The sequence below is a fragment of the Amblyomma maculatum genome, chromosome 11 (genome assembly GCF_055883805.1).
Source record: "Amblyomma maculatum isolate TAMU_Amacu chromosome 11, ASM5588380v1, whole genome shotgun sequence".
NCBI classification, from domain to species: domain Eukaryota; kingdom Metazoa; phylum Arthropoda; class Arachnida; order Ixodida; family Ixodidae; genus Amblyomma; species Amblyomma maculatum.
The window spans coordinates 37421097-37438885 of record NC_139354.1 but is presented as its reverse complement, the minus strand read 5'-3'; the positions used below and the strand labels follow the sequence as shown (position 1 = coordinate 37438885).

General features: G+C 47.8%; 1 protein-coding gene across 2 annotated transcripts in view; it reads right to left on the bottom strand.

The window, feature by feature from the left end:
* The window catches only part of jing (AE binding protein 2 jing), a 155500-nt gene that overhangs the window by 13310 nt on the left and 124401 nt on the right, over positions 1-17789 (bottom strand). For both annotated transcript variants that reach the window (XM_084584553.1, XM_084584554.1), the window contains exons 6-7: positions 6235-6365; positions 3914-3981 (exon numbers count right to left, since the gene is read on the bottom strand). In XM_084584553.1, coding sequence (XP_084440679.1) covers positions 3914-3981; positions 6235-6365 — 199 coding nt within the window. The remainder of the gene's footprint in view (positions 1-3913; positions 3982-6234; positions 6366-17789) is intronic.

The window sequence follows — 17789 nt, the reverse complement described above, 5'->3', positions numbered from 1 at the left end:
TGTACCCACTGCAGGGCGAAGGTCTCTCCCATACTCCTCAAATGACCCAGTCCTGTGCTAGCTGCATCAATTTGACCTCTGCGAACTTCTTAACCGCATCCGCCCACCTGACTTTCTGCCGCCCCTTGCTACGCTTTCCTTCCCATGGAATCCAGTTTGTTGCTCTAAGCGACCATCGGTTATCCCCTCTTCGAACTACATGTCCTGCCCATACCCATTTCTTCTTCTTAATTTCCACTAGGATGTGATTAACTCAAGTAATTTCTCTGATCCACTCTGTACACTTCCTATCTCTTAATGTTACATATAACATTTTCCAATAGCTCTCTGAGTTGTCCTCAACTTAAGTAGAACCCTTTTTGTTGGCCTCCACGTTTGGGCCCCATAGGCGAGTAGAGGTATGATGCAACTGTTATATAGATTTTCCCTTAAGTGATGCAGGTAAGATACTAGACATAATCTGCACGTGCCTGCCAAATGTGCTCCATCCCAATCTGATTCTCCTAGATATTTCCCTTTTACGGTACGGATCTGCGGTTACTATCTGTCCTAAGTATACATATTCGCCTACCACTCTCAGTGCATCGTTACCTATTGTAAACTCCTATTCTTCTCGAGGCTGTTGAACATTACCTTAGTCTTCTGCACATTGATTTTCAAGCCTACCGTTCTGCTTTTCCCATCTAGGTCATCAATCATTCTTTGCAATTCACCCCTTGAGTTACTTAGCAAGGCAATGTCATAAGCGAATCGCAGATTGTTAAGTACTCTCCATCAACCCTTATCCCTAACTGTTTCCATTTAGGTCTCTAACTACTTCCTTTAAGCAAGCTGTGGACGCTACTGGGGAGATAGTGTCTCCTTGCTTAACACATTTTCTTATGGGAATTTTATTACTTTCTTTATGCAGAACTATGGTTGTAGTGCAGCCACTATAGATATATGTAGACATAGTTATCTGTGTCTTTGCAACTACAGAAGAATCTTGTTTTATGTTGCTAAAGAGGAAATATTCCAGACAAAAACGGGCGAGCCGCGCTTCCAATGGCCCGCTCCTAATTTTCTAAAGTGTCGCTAGGCGCAATGGAAGCAGCGGCGTTGCCTGCCTGCTGCCCGTTTACTCGATGGCGCACCGCTAACTAGCCAGAGATGGGGGAAGGAGGCAGAGGACGCCCCAGCGTCAGGCCCGCAGCGGCCGCCACCGGTCATCTGAGGGGGTCCTTCATAGCATGGTGTGTGCGAGGTGTCTCGAGAGACCGACTCACCACTCTGATGCATCTAACATACAGCCGGGTCGCCCACCAAGCCTCCCACTCTAGAGAGCAGAGCAAAGGAAAGAAAATGGCACGGTCCGCTTCTGCGCTGCGGACTCCATTCTCGGTCCCACGTGGCTGACGCCAGCAGCACAGACGGCGCCCTGTCAGCCTCCTGCTATATCAGGTGGTAAAGTTAGTTTTGGTGCTATCGGTGTAAAACCAGCTATGAGGCGAATTGTACCAGATGATCACCAGATTATTTCGCATCCTCTGGATGATATGGTGAAAGGTGTCCAGCTGACAGCAAACTTCCAAAAGCAGACAACATATACTTTGCCTCTGTAGTTGCTTGCAGCACTACCAAAGCTATGGTGAGTGCAGAGGCGACAGTCTGACAATGCGGAGTGTAGTGCCAAAATAAAGAGGCCACACAGCGCATGAAAAGACGTGCTTTAAAGCGTGCATTCGCAAAATGCTATTTCAAATCAAATTTTCATGTAAGCTTGATTTACATATGCTATTTCCTGAGCTTAGCGTTTGAGACTCCTGCATGTGCTGAAACCACGTTTTCAACCTGGCGGCACCCACTGAAGCAGGCCATCTCGCTGTCCAGTCAACTCGTCGATGTTATTGGGTATTTTGGTTTGTTCACTGGCCATAAATGGTGCATCCGGCATTCATTTGGCCTAATCTCACCTACAGCAACATTCATCACCATTAAATTGTCTTGCGGTGATGATTTTGCCTCTCCCATGCCTAAAGAAAGTCGGTTTGATGAAAAAAATGGTTGAAGTTCGGAAAACCAGATGGCGCCACTAGCCTGAGGTTGCCACCATGGCTTCGTTTGCGTACGATGAACTAAAGGTGAGGTGGTGATTAACAGCATAACATTACTCAAAAGGCTATTCTAAATCGCAACGAATGCTTTTTCAAGGTTTGGCACGTAGACAGGATCTGTTCATACTCTTACAACCACGCCTACAACGCCACGAGCAGACAACACAGCGCGGAGGAGCACGCTTAACGACCCTTCGTGACTGGCTTAACAGGGCTGCTAGTTTCCACAGTGCTGCAAGGAAGTGGTGAGATAGAGTATACCATGTGCGCATTTGCATGCACTGCTGCTTTAGGGGTGCTTTCCTTGCAAATTGACCTTTACTGCTACTTGCGACCCAAATGGCCCTTGACCAGCAGCGCGGCATCACTGTATTGGACTGCACGACAAGTCTAGAACGGCACCAGGCCTTATCAGACACCCTAAAACCAATCGCTCACCATCATTCACTAAACAGTGCTTGCCCCACACTGCCCGTAGAATGATTCTTCGGTCTCGCTTTGCCATGAAAAATTAACCCTGTTGCCATTAACTTTGCACTCTAGTCAAACAGAGCACCACACACAACAGGTGCACTTCTTGCCAAGTGCTCTGATTTCGCGTGTGCACCTAGATGAATTGAGATGAAATTTTATATGTACGTACATCACTCAGAACACAAATGTGTTATTAAATTTGTATGAAATGGTCCCCAAGTGCCACTGCTTCCAAATCTTCAATGTGAACATGCAACACAACTCCAAAGAAGAAAAAAGTTTATTTTTAGTTGACTATACTTGGTTAGCAATAATAACTTTTCTAACAGGTAATGTCTGCCTGGCTGCATTACCTATTCACGTAAGCAAGCTTCGCTCACTCCTTATACTTAAAAAATAAAATCCAGGAAGATCAGTTTTGAACAGCTAATATTTGCTTTTGAACCATGTGAGTGTGTCGTATGAGGGAACAAGCCTCGATGTCCCGAGCTCCTAGCTTACTGAGGAGTCCCAAAGCACTGCAGAGATGCAAGGCCTATACTCATGAGGGGCTCCAGAGAAACTACAGCGGACCTTCCAAATCTACTGGGGCATGCTTTAATGCAGAAATGCGCTCCAAGCTAAAACACCGAAACACTTTTCCATCAGCACCACTTGACAACGCTCCTGTGCGTGCACTCCACAGCGATGCTTTCCCGTCCATTCACAGCAAGACTTTTGCATCAGAACTTCGGTGTTTAGACTGCAGAGCTCAGCGAGGTAGCAATAAAGATTTTTGTCATGGCATACACTGCATACATAACTGATTGGTATGCATAGCTGAAAGAATGTAATGCATGATAAAGGTAGCTCTTGAAAAATATATAGCTCTCTAATAAGCATTGCAGAATGCACTCCTGCAGCAGTAGTTTCAAGCAGAATTTTGCACGTGTACCTGAAACATTTTTCTCGTAACAGACCTCTTTAAGAGAGTGAAATTTACACACGCATAAAGCTCGAACTATTTAGTTCTACTACCAATAATTAAAAATTCCTTGGACTGATGCATTTACTGTGAGAAAGCCAAACTGGATACAGTAATATGATGTTTGCAGAAATTCTCGTTGCCTAAACACAACACCTTGAAGCAAAGACAAAAAGCAATAAAGTGCGGCTTTCAAGGACCAAACCAAGGCCACTCACAATTGCAGGTTGCACGGCCAAATCACCCGCTCTAAAACGTACAATGGCAATATGTCGCCTTTTATACTAGCGCTAGATCGTAAGGCTTTTTCGTGCGCACGGCTTCAACTGAAGTGAACGTTCAAAAAATGAGTAGTCGTAGGAATGAGGTCACTGCAACTCACACATTCTCGGGAACCCAGTGCAAGAGGACTTTCACCTTGCCCGTGTTCTCTTTCCTTCTCGCCACAACCTGAAAAGAATGAAATGCAGAGCCCATCGGCAACGCTGAACATATTGCACCCTTAATTGACAACAGGCCTGGGGGTGACAGAGTGCCACTGCTGTACAGGCCGACATAATGAATACGTCAAACTGAAATATCGTCGCGTTCAATAATGATTCGTATGCAGTTGCTGTACAGCAATGCTATGCATGCCGGTTAAACTGTACTGCAAGAACCACAGCTCAAATCTGCTTCCTCTCTCGTACCGGAGATTCTCGTAAATATGATGTACATTAGTGCGGAAAATCAGACAATTCGAACAAGCAGCGCAGTCCCGGCCGACTCCAACATAAGTCTACGCACATCTGATGCTTATTGACCTAAATATCGGCAGGCATGTACCAGTTAATTCGGACGGGAAAGTCACGTCAAGGTATGACCCACGAAGCAAGCGAGCACCCAAAAAGACTTCCCCAAACCTGAACTGCAGGAAACAGTAGCGCCCGCACGTGAACTATGGCAGGTGTGAAAACGACTGGAAGTTCCCCCATTGCCGAAATATAGTCCAATTGAACAGTTGCTTTTTTTTAATTCACGTCATCCAGCCACAGCCATTGGAAGCGTGAATGGCCCCTCGCACAGCTTCACACACTGCTCTGTGGGTAACTGGTCTTTCCGTTTTGTTTTGGAATGGCGTCGCGCAGTTCTAGCGCCTGCATCCGCTCTTCAAGTTCACTGAACTGATGCACTTTGAGGAATTCTTCCCTGCCACTTTTTCCACATGCTGAGCAAAAGTGGCGACGGTGAGGTCGGGCTCCCTCTCATAGTCGGCGTGCACGAGCAACACAGTATCCAGCGGAGTGGGAACTCGAAGCCAAAGACAAGACTCAGCCGCGTCGTCTCGCACAGTGCCACGCCACAAGCAAACGCTGTGTATGAGAGAATTAGGTCCCAGGTTTTAGGCTATACATCCGCATACATGGTGAGTGTCACGATGTGACTCAAGTGTCTGCAGCACGAGGAGAGAAAGACGAAGCAAAGAAGCGAAGTAGCGCATTAAATGGTGCTTCGAGTCTATCTGGCTTGGGATTTTGGTTCAAGCTTGCCATCCCCAGGTTTTAAGCATACGGGCCTACAGGAGCGGACCTCCCCATCTCAATACTGCACCTCAGCCGCATCTCTGCAACGTCCATCACTACACAGAATGTGGCGACGCGAAATGACATGCGAGTAGGAACCCCTTCGTTTGGCCTTCAAGCATGGATATATCAATCCTGGGCCCATCATCCTTCCTCCACCACAGTGAGCATGTTGGCCAGAGTCCTCTTGAGCTGTGGCTATTTTGTTCAAGGTTCCACGCACACTGAGTGAGGTGGGCTGTAAAAACTGCCCCATGAACAGTAATAGTAACCTCAAGCGCACCATGACGCAGGGCAATGTGGTGGACAAAAAGCTCTTCTACTTTGGCGCCAGTGCCGCTTGCAAGAGGCGTGGTTTTAGCAAACCGTGCCAGGTAGTCCATGGAGACAGAAACATACGAGATACTCAGATCTGGGCTTAGCACCTCCACCAGATTTGTACCGAAATGCTACTCTACATAAAAGGTAAATAGTGACCGAGGAACTACAATGGCTGGTCAGGAGAACAAGAGCAGGGGAGCAGCTTCATTTCTCTGTCATCTTCTAATGCATTTGTCTATATGACACCAAAATGCAGACTGACCAGTGGCACCCCCTGTACCTGCCGGACACAACTAAGCAAGTCTCACTGCCATGGCGGCCAGTTTCTCTACAGTGCTATCCATTGTTGGATGCCCAACAGTATGTGCAACACTGAACTTCGAGATCACCCGTCAAGTCAGTGTGCCAAGCGTCGTCACTTGGCGGCACAATAAAGCAATGGACAATCAAAGCTATCCGCCCAATTCACGAGAAATGCAAAAAGAAAAAGAAACAGCATGTGTGAGAACAACACCAAAAACCAGAAATGTACACTAACTGAACACAGCTGCATCATGAAAGGAGGACAGAGGAGTGCAGGTTATACTGATAATAATGAAAATGATTGTAAGGACTAGTGGTAAATAGCCATCAAGTGAAGGCCTATGGCTAGTGCTGGCATTTGCAGCCTCATTTGATGGCTGCTTGACAACTTTTTTTCTGTGCTTCAGAAGCAAATGAAAGGCGTCAGGCCCAAGTAACGGATACAGCTTGTTATATGACGCTCTTTCACAAGTGGAATTCACTGCAGCATCTGCACTGAAGAGCATAAGGCACTGACCGTTCCTTGGAAGGTGACAGTGGAGCCGTTCCAGGAGTGGGGCTCCGCGGGCGACTGCGGGGCGCTTATGCCCGCCAACCGATGCTTCAGCTCCTCCATTACGCCAGCGTCGAAGAAGTCTGCATGCTTGGCTGCAGCAAGAGAACAAGATGGAGGACAGGTTTCAGCTACTGCTTGCCACTGCATTAGGCTTGCAGTAATCTAAATATGAGCGCGAAATCTATGCACACGGCACGGTTCAACACACAATCAACGCAATCTGTGCAGCACATCATCAAAAATATTATGCAGCTTCGCAGTAACAGTTTTCCAATAAATGATTCTCCTAAATAAAGCCTAATCACACACTAGGTGCGAAGAGCACATTATTATCTAAGTTAATATTAACCATGACAGAAATCACATCTTAGAGTTCTCTGTTTATAAACACCGCTTCCAGCCAACTAAAAGCAACAGCTGCTGGTATCCTCCACAGCGCTGATGGCATTACGGACCGGTAGCGAAGAGTACTCACTAACCAATTCACTATATCACCTGTTTTCAGATCCGCGGCAATCCTTCTAGCTGGGCTTCAGTCATATTGCTAAAAATTAATTTCCTTTTTTCCTTCGCCCGTTAAAAAAAGGAGGGAGTAACTTCACTTCCTGCTGCATGGATAATAAGCACATTCAGCTTCCTGTGCCGACATATAGCACTGTAGCACTGATGGCGACCACTGTAAACAGCGCCGTTCTTCCTTCTGTGTAATTTCGAGTTTTCACTATTTAATTCAAAGCCGAAATGATAGAATAATCCTCGGGCACTTAATTTTCCAAGCCAGCTGCAACTTCTGCATAATTACATTCCCCAACATAAAACTCGTCACTGTTCAAGCCAACTGGACAGCTCTCAAGCAGAGAAACATCCTCAATCACAACAGATGGTTCCAAACATCTGTAATTCACCAGAACACAATCTGGGTGCGAGACTACTCTAGGTGCGAGAGCTATCTGTAAGATGTTTACTGCCTTTTACGCGCATGCTCGTTTTGATTTAGGCTTCTTCGGTGTCTGTTCTTGATGCTTTTTCTTGGCTGATTATCTCGTTGCCGGCTCTTTCAGCAATATTAGATATGTCATAATATGCGTTTATGCCAGTGAAATTCTTTGGGCAGTCGTCAATTATACCATTTATTTTGGCCACACCAATGACACAGTCAACACTGTCAAAATGTAAGAACATTCTCAGTTTCAGTCTGTCCTCCTTCAGAAATTTAAGACAAGTTGATACTGGGTGTTTAAATTCCTTCATACGAAAGCACGGGTCAGTTACCTGAAGCAGTTTTACACAGTGGCAGGCTACTCGTGGAAGTGCGCGGAATGCATTTGTTTGTAGTAAGAAGACCTCCACACATTACAAGCCCTGACTATCGCAGTTTCAGGACTGCTGCATTACAAATTTCGGCGTTAAGGGGCTACAGGCATCAAATTTAGCCGGTGTGTTTGTTTTTAGCGTGGTGTGAAACCTTCCTTCCATTTCAAAAAAAAACCTGCCAAAGTTAGCAACTCCTGCCAAAGCGGCCACATCATATGGTGCCATGATGCCACGCAACCGGGCGAACAATCAGTATTCATTCACGTCACCTGCCAGAGACATGTTCGTGATTCTTCGCTCACTATGCTCACAATGCCAGGTTTTCTGGAAAATTGGGCCTTTAATGCTATTGTTTAAAAGCACGCAACTAGAATAAACTGTCTTTATCCGTCACAATACAAAATGAAGGAAGCTCACATTTTTTTCCTGCCTCAGTGCTGAAAAGCAACACTGTGCACTGCGACCCCCCAGGAAATCTTATTTGCCTCCGGAGCAAGGAAGTTATGATACCTAGCTCTAATACAAGGGTTTCTGGTTATGAGGCATTATGATGCTGACGACTTTCATCATGGGAGAAGTCCCTTGTAGTGCCATTAATATAAGGAATGTTGCCAGACAGGCCGTATATCCACTAAGCACAATGTTAGCAGCTGACGAAGGGGGACCCCCAGGGCCACTTCAACGCCTGCGCACGCAATTTCGCCAACTGTCGCAGAGCGGTGAGCGGGTTGCCCGCCTAGCCGCCGAGTCTTCACCTTCCCCCAATTCCCCGCTTATTCCCTCTGCAGACTCCTTTAGCACTATTCCTTTCGCATCCCTGTTTGTTTTTTTCTTTCTCTCCTCTCTCAATCTCCATAGCAACGCGCCCTCGAACGCGGTCCTGGAGCAGTCAGTCGACCGCCGCCGCGCCTTGCACGCCTCTCGCCACCAACATCATTTGCTCCCCTTTTCCTCGCGGTCCCTCGGAGAAAATTGGCGGGAAAAGGATGCAAAAAAGAGAGCAAAGGACGAGATGGTGCACGACTGAAAACGTGCATTCCGTTCTCCATCGCGTCGGCGCGTATTTCAGAGGCAAGACAACGCGTATCGCGAACGAAAAAGAAAACATTCGTGGACATACAAAAGACTTAAGATACAGTTAGAGACATAATAAATTTGATTTTCCCTTTCATATGTCCTTAAAGCGGCAAGGTCGGATAGCCCCAGTCGCAAGAAGAAGAAAAAAAAAAAGCGCTAAGCGCAGAAGCCAACTTCTGACAGCAAGTGCACCAGTAGCTAGTTGCCGCATGATAAGCTAATGTACTCCTCGTGGACATATACCGGCGGTCAATCGTCACGTAGAGTGCTTTTATCGTCTTGATGCTGAGACATGCCTTTTTTGCAATGAATTCTTGCGAGTTAGCGGAGAGAACTATGGTTGCAGTTTCACGGACGGAAAAGCAGGCTTGAACAATGTGGCGTATAGCCTTGGTGCGCCAGACCAATGAAAATACGAAACCAGCCTACTGCCCAACGACACATGGTCAGAATAAAACTATCGATTCCACACTGAAAACGACAAGCTGCTCATTCCTAAACAACATACACTTACTAAACTGTTGATACAAGGCTTTCAACTTCACCGTGAGTGCATGTTTTTTGTTGTTTTTTTTTTTCGGGTTTGCAAACTTCAGTGACCGCACATAATGTTAGAGAGATTTAGTTTACCGTGATCCGCGATCCGCCACCGTGACTCTCTACAGCGCGTAGGCGGGGCGCTCAAGCTGATTGGTCCCGACGAGGTAGGTCTGTGTGCCGACATCCAGTATGTGGCGCCATCTATCGGAGTTAAGGGCGGTCTGGGCATGCGCAGTGTAACGCGCGGTGGCGGATCACGGTAGCGGCTCGCGGATCACGGTAAGCTAAAACTCTAATGTTAGAGATTTAGTTTACCGTGATCCGCGATCCGCTACCGTGATCCGCCACCGCGTTCCATTGCGCATGCCAAGACCCCCTTGATGCCGATAGATGGCGCCACATACTGGACATCGGCGCACAATATTCTTTTTGGCTCGCGAGAAAAACGGAGTGCTTTGTAACTGTGCGCACGCACGCACACACACAAAGGCCGTAGGCACGAAAGAGAAGGCAGCCGCAATAGTACTGAAATCGACTCTTTACCGGGGCTTACTTGCGCCCAGAAAAGAAATAAGGCACTCGGCGGCGGCGATTGCAACAAACGTGATTCCTGGTTATATCGAACCAAGAATGCCCGCCGCTGCATGCGGCAGTGATCAATTAAAAGTCGGTGCAGAAACATCTCTATAAGCCGGAAAGGAAACTGGAAAAGTGGAACAACGTGCAAACTGTTGCGCTTGCCTCCAACCATTACACACACTAATCTAGGCGCCCCCATCTCGATCGCGCTACAAAGAAAATCATAAATCCCCGTTTCTGGAGACTGCGCATAAACAAAGAGCACAATATCGTTGCGTGCGCTGCAAATCACAGAGACAAGGCCGCATGTCGGCGGCTGTTGCAAACAACAAATAAAAATGTGTAACCCTCGCGGCAATATATCGCAAAAACGCCTAAATAGCTGCGCTCGAATTTCGTAATAGGGGTGCCGTAATCGTCCTTAGAATTTTTTTACACTTTTACGATCTTCAGCGACGCCACAGAGCAAATGGAGTATTTTTTATATATATTTTTAAAGCGTAATCAACGCCTAACTTTTAACGTAACTATCGACGCTGTTCACCCGTATATTGCTGAGGTGCGTCACGGTACGCTTTCCCCGACTAACCCCAAACCCTATGCGAACCACGACCTACTGTATAATATACAGTAGGTCGTGATGCGAACTTAGAACACTGCCTTTTCCGATGCTTCGTCATCCTCCTATCCTCCCCCTCCGCTCGCCCAGACAGGTCCTGTCAATACAAGGGGTCGGCACAACATGTCTTATCCACTATAGCCATGACGCGGCATAGGGGCAGGCCCAAGACTTTCTCCGCATTTAATTTAGTTCCGAATAGAGAGAGTCTTTTAATTGTATGATTTTTCTACCACCCGACACGGTGGCAGGTCGGTCAAACCGGTTCAACACGGGCGCACTCGGCGCAGGAGCCACTGTTTTAACCCGCGACAGAGTGACGACCTGCAAGCACATCGATTTGCCCTCCTCGGGGGCGGGTAATTCGTATACTGGCTGCCTCGCGCACGTGATTGATTCGCTGGCGACGCATCGAAAGCCGATCGCTACTCGACGCCGTGCTTATATTACCAGGGTCAATATCCCGCCCCGGAACACCACGTTTATCCTCCTTCCAACCGGGGGAGGAGGCTGCAGTTTCAATACAATGTACAGAGGAAAAAAAAAAAAAGAGCGGGAAGAATTTTCACGTCTCACTAGGAAAATGAAAGAGAAAAAGCACTTTCTTTGTTACTTACAGTGAAGTATCCGTGCAATGAGCCTTTGAGTTCGGCCCCATCCCCTCAAAGTAAAGCTTAAGCCCCTCCCCCCCCCCCTTCCCCTGAAGTCGGGCATACCCTATCAAGCACCCCCTCCTCCACTTTCTGACAAAAAAAAGAAAAAAAAGTCCCCTTGGGAGTCGCAACAACGAAATTTCCGACTAGGTGTCTAGAGAAATTTAACATCTGTCAGCTTGGTATGTTGCAACAGACTTGTAGCTTCGACAGTATCGACAAACTTATTGGCTCGCAAGTTTTCGTTTATGTCTCAAGAATAAGGGGGAGAAAAAGCAACTATTTTCCGAAAATATTCCGTACGAATTTCAAGAGACACACTATATATATATATATACACACACGGCAATTTCCTCAATACTGCCGGGCGCAAAATGTGAGCAGAGCTTTCAGTATTACGAAATCACCGCTTTTGGAAAAAAATGAATGCCCGCAATTTTCCTTGGGGGAGGGGAGAGATCCAGACGAATGATAAAAATACAGAAAAATAATGGAAAGGAAAATTATATGAAGTAAGGAAGAAAGATAACAAAAGAAGCACCGTTACGAAAATTCGAAGTAAAAAAGAAAAGCGCAGCGCAAAAGAATTCAGCAAAGCAAACAAAAAAAATGAAAGAGAAGATCAACGTAAGGCAAAGACAGCTGCATCACTTCACCTGTCCGTTTCAAAGCTGGAAGACAGGGGTAGTGCTGCAGCCTGTTTGAGCTCCTCTCCCATGTTTTCGTTCTTTTTTTTTTTTCTTAACTGCCGGATCCATCTTTCTTACAACGTCTGTCGTACTGCACTCACGCGATCCGAGACAACCGGGAAAAACTATGAAAACCTATTCATGAATGCAGAGTTATGGGCTAGGCGAAAAAAAGTAGAGCAGAATACGTGTTCTACAGTTGCCGCGCTTCTTTCGGGGCCAACTGGCACATAATATTGTACTAAACGGGGTTATTTAGTCATTCTGTAGTCATCGTGTGCAGCGACGAATCCATGCCCACAACCCATATGTACAGCCTTTGTCGAAAGTGTACAGTCCAAGGGGTCTGCTTCTGAACCGTGCAGTGGTGCTGATTTAGCTAACATCAGTGGAGATCCTTCCCATTGGAAAGGATAGGACAAAACATCTCCTTAGCATCAAGAGGTTCGCAACACTGGAAAAGCATTACAAGCCGCACGAAGTTGCTCAGAAGCAGACCCCCTGGGCTTTACGCTTTCCAGACTGCACACGACTTTCGGCAGTGCATCAGAAATTTCATTTCATTTTTATTACCTAAAAGACCCCTTTCGGGGTATTACATATATATAGGGTTCAAAGGCGAATGTGTATGCCAGTTAAAATATACGACTAGGAAACGCGACCAGTGCACAAAGGAACCGCCGTAACATGTCAAGGGAGTAGCGCCGAAATGTCTACAACTGTAAGGACTTGACTTTGTATGATAGTTTACAGGAAACATGAGGAATTGACGCACATAACAAACGCCCAAGCCGTGCATTCCACTTTTGCCGCAACCGCGGAGACGCCGCTCCGCGTGTCGAAAGCGATCTCGCCGCACCCAGCGACCCAGCCCACCGTGACCCAGCCTCCGGAACAACAACAACAAAAAATTAAACGAGTAAGCGGACAAGGAACCAGTTTTGCCAAGTTCATCAACATGATACGAGGTGGAGCCACCATGCGACGACCACGCGCGCGACGTTGCGCGGCGTTGCTCCCCCTTTTCCTCACTGATTACGTCACCGATGACGCCATTGATCGGACCGGACGACCGGGAGCCCGACAAGAGAGTGCGGGGGGGATGCCTCGACACACAGCTGACTCTTCCTTGCGTTCTTCGCCCTACAAGTTCCTCCTCTCTCTCTCCAAGACGAGGAGGACGGCGCCGCGGACACGCCTCCTTCGCTCTCGGCGGCGGAGGAACGATGCGGGAGCGAGATAGAGCGAAGGCTGCACTTAGCTTTCGGTCTTAATGTTTATCTTTTTCATATTCGCGCGCTGTAATCTGCTTTCGTCTTCCGTTTTTCCGGACGCTGCTCTCTCTGTTTTCGCCTCTCCACGCCGCGCCCCTCAAACACCGATCACTCGACGCGAGGCGCCGAGGGGGAATGCGAGCAATCTTGCTCAAGACGGATTGGAAAGCATATTCGGACGCTAGAAAGTACCAAAAAAGAGTGACTCAAGCGAAACAATGAGCCCCAGTCGAGAGACCGGCACGCAAACGAACGATCAGGAACGGGCAATATAGAAAAATCAAAACCTATCAAACCCGAGCACGGCCGGGGTATGCGCGTCTAAGCTAAGCCAAAGCCGAAGCCGAAGAAAGCACAACCAGTCTAAAGTCCCTCACAGCAGCCTTCGCGGAGATACCATTTTCCGTCCATTTAACTACACAGCAGCTGGCCAGCTGGCCCGCCATCTGCTTGATGAAGGACATAGCTGTGTTGAAACTCGCGTGTCCGCTAGTCTAGCTACGCATAAGCTCCGCTCGTCGCGTGTTTTGGGGTCGGAATATCTGCGCTTCGTCCGTCGTCGAAGGTGGTTGTTGTTGCTGCCGCTTCTGTTCGGGGTTCCGGAAGATACCGATCGGTCACGCCGGCCTGCTGCTTCGCTCGATAGCTCCGTTTGGCGGAGGAAACAGTTTGTGGCACAGCTTCTCTTCGGTCCCAACTCCCCTCACTACCCCCTTTTCAGCGTACAAATTAACCTACGCTGTCGTGGTCACGTATCTCTTGCGGCTTCTCTCCTTTACGAGTGAAGAAGAGACAGCGAGAGTGCCACTTGAGCGTGGGTGAGCGGTGGCGGCGAACATGGGATTACGAGGGCAGCAGAGATGGGGAAAGGGGAAATGGAAAAGCCAACGGGACTGCCAAGAAGGATCGCTAACAGCTGCGAGACGCAGATGACGCGGGGCAGGGGGACCCAAAGAGGCCGCGCCACAAAGCTGCTTTCAATTTTTGCGGGCGACAAATTCCGACCGTAGTCGCGCCGCTTTGTGCGTGCCGACCGCAGACTTTTTGATCATATATGCCTGTTGCTAAGGTCTCCCAGAAAGTGCCTATGCAATGACCTCCAATGGTCTGGCTCAGCCAAAACTGAGCGGTTGCATTTCGCCTCAAGGTAGTAAGATGACATCTGTTGTTCGACCAGGCTAGCCCCTTGCAATTAATTCATCGAAACAGGCGCACTATCAAAAACGAACAGATATAAAAGTCCTAGAGATAAAAATAAATGCCCCCCCCCCCCCCCCCCAATGCAAATATAATAAAATAACGCTCCTGAAGTCACAGTGGCCGTAGTTTTTATTCGCCTGCTCGTAGCTGACCTCTCCACCCGCTAAGCTCTGCTCAGCCACCTGATAACCGCCAGTTTTCTCTCTCTCTCTCTCTCTTTTTAAGGGTAACATATGACGCGAACAAAGAGATCTGTGCGGCGGCTAAAGCCTGAAAGTAGTCTTCGCCACCCCGGCAAAGTGAGAAGAGATCGATTTAATTGCATTCCATATACTTTCCATTCCATATAAGCTATAAGGCTAGAGAAAATTCCCTTGGAAAAGCTTTTCTATCGGAACGCTTGCAAAACTCTGGATCGAAAGCCTGCATGACACGTCTACTGCTGGTGACAAGTTTTATCGCTCCGCCACCGATAATTAAATTATATGAGAGCAGCTGAAAAGAGTTCACATGACAAGTGGCGTGATACGAGAGCGTGAGCGTGCGAGCTGCGTGCCAATCAGACTGTCGGATTTGCATACGTTCACGGCAGTGCATTGTACGTTATTGTGCATTCTACCAATTATGCCTGATCAAGCCAGATGGACAGGTTCTAGCATGGAGGGTGTATGCTTGACGAACGGATTCACAATGTTTCCAGTCCGCCGAGGCAGTGGGCCATCGCCCGACACCGCCAACTTTATTCCTTCATGTGTTGTTTGTTATTAGATTCGTCGCACCGCCCGATCCCAGCGCCGTTCGCTGCAAATGCTGTTTGCAGAGGGCTGCTGAGCCTTGATGCAAAAAGTGTACCGGCAGCAAGGGGCACCGGAATGACACGCGCTCTCGAGTCCGTATTCTAAGTTTGCGTCGTTTTCAGAAGTGTCGTTTTCGCCCTCACCTCGAGTCGCCTGATTGGTGGAAACGCCTAAACCGGAAACAGCGGCATGCGTCCACTTTATCCGGTTCCGATGTTTCAACCAATCAAACGGCGCCAGGAACGGCGGAAACGCCACTTCTGAAAACGACCAAAACTCGGCATATGGGTCTTGGAACAGTGGGTGCGCGGCGCGGGCCCCCGCCGCATTGTCCGGGGTTCGTTTTATGGCATTGCTGCCGAGCGGCGGCAAGTGATTTCCCAGAAAGCTCGAAAAGTAGAGTCCGCGTGGAAAGCTGTAGTTGCGCCGCCTGCCGGAGTACGTGCAAACAGTCGCGCTGATCAGTTTTCTTTTCTTATCTCTCCCTAGGGTGAGCTGACCACAGACAATACCCATGTGCATCTGTATTTTGAGCCACGGTAGGTGGACGTGGTGTTTGTGCGTGAATTGGTGCTGTTCGCTTCCAGAGTTTGTGTGTTTTCCACGTCTTCGAGGAAGAAACAGTGTTCGACTTCGTGGAATGCACGTGGTGCTCACGACTAAAGCTGGTTTGTGCCATTGCGCCTTTCAATTTCAAAAAAATAAATAAATAAATAAATAAAATGTCTTCTAGTGAGCGATTTTTTTTACTGCCTAGTAAAATGGTGCCCAGAATGCTGGGCTGACCGATTTAACGAGGTATATTTGGCCCCAAAAAGTGTAAGGCTCTGACAGGGGCTCTCGGTGGAGACTCCCGGGTCAAGCTTTGCGCTGGACCAGCACCGAATAGCGAGGAACTGCTACGCGCAGTGCGAGTTAAGTTAGTAGGATTGTCGATCCTGGATGGTAGCTACCGCGCCCTGTGGAAGTGTGAAAAGTTGAAAACAGCTGTAAATAAACTGAGCTGTACATTTGTGTCACGGAGAAAGGCTACAGCTCGCCTTCAAACATTTGTAGAGCATTTCACCAAAGCCGACCGCATCGCCGTCGAGAACCGATATCTGCACAGCAGCAACAACAACGACCCAAGTCCAGCTAACTTAACCTTATTGAACTCCGTTTGTAGGAGGCATTCACAGGCAAGAAAACATGGGTCACAACCGTCAGACGTTAAATGATGGCTTACGGCAGAAAATACAGCCACGACTCGCGTTATGCAAGAACACGGAGTAGTGCTTCATCCATGTAACGCTGCAGAACTTCGTTTCACTTTCAAGCCCTAGTGAAGAAAAAAAAAAAAAAAAGCCTATGAGTCACAATAACCGCATACAGATTTCTCATACTAAGCTCGTACAAATCTCATATCATCTCATACGAATATCATTCAACGTATGAGAAATATATGAGATCGTATAGCATTTGTATGAGTTTAGTATGAGGAATCTGTATGAGGTTATTGTGACTAATACGGTTTTTTCATCGCTATTACTAAGCGACACCGAGTTTTCTTTGGAGTACTGAAGCCCCATGCAATTACTATTCAATGCACACAGCCACTCGAATGAACATGCAACGTGACACAAACACGTGCAACATGTACAGGGGGGGGGGGGGGGGGGGGGTCAAAAGTTTCCAGGCCGCAGGTTTTGCTTCTGGTCAGCATATTCTGACACGTGAGATCCCATTAAAGCTATAAACGATCTCAGAGGTTAGAATAATGCTTCTTCTACCCTCTACATGTATTTTAAGATTTGGGGCCGTCGTAGCTGCCTGACTACACTGAAGCAGACACTGTGGCCTGGGAACTTTTGACCCCACCTGTACGTCAATCCAGACAAGAACCGGTTTAGTCAAACATACAATCAAATCCCACAGAGATGTACTCGATGGCACGAAGGTGGCCAACCCTGTTCGAAGCAGGCGGGAACGATTTAGAGCGGCAAGCGTGCACGCAAAGAAAACATGTGCCGAAGGACACGCTTGCGCATGATGGACAAGGCTAAAGGTTCAAGCTCTCGGTGTCAAGAACAAAAGCCTTCTGTTGCACCGTTTCCTTCTGAAGGTCATTTCTACGCTACCCCTACTGAAAAACCCAAAGTTCTGCGGGACAATAACCTCATAAAATCTCATCTAATCACATAGACTCTCACGCGGTTAACATCATTATCATAAAATATTGTACATAATTTCTGATAATGTGCAAGAAACTATGAGACCTTAAGCAATTATATTCGACTTGTATGTGATCTCTTATGTGAATTGAGTGGGATTGTATGAGAAATAGTGAGGTTATCGCCTCATACAATTTTTCCAGTAGGGTAATACTTGACATCATGCACTGTAGAGTCACCGAGCTCGAGACCGTCATGCAGCAAGCGAAATACGTGTTTTCGTCGGCCTGCCAACCATGTGTCGTCGTGGTCGCGTGGTTCAGACCTCGCGCCGAGGGGCCGGGCATATCTACGACACGGGAAATATATCTCAATGAAAGCGTGAACTCGGTCCTATCAGAGTGCGTGCTCCTAGGTAAATAAGACCCCGCGATAACGGACTCGTTAAGACGTACATTATTGGCCGGTCGAGGGTGTGAATCCCACGAAGGCATATCGCGTTATAAACAGTACCCCCGGCTCGCGCGAGCGAAGCCAGAAACACAGGACCGAGAGAGATTTAGCTTACCGTGATCCGCCACCGTGACCCTCTACCGCGCGTGGGCGGGGCGCACAAGCTGATTG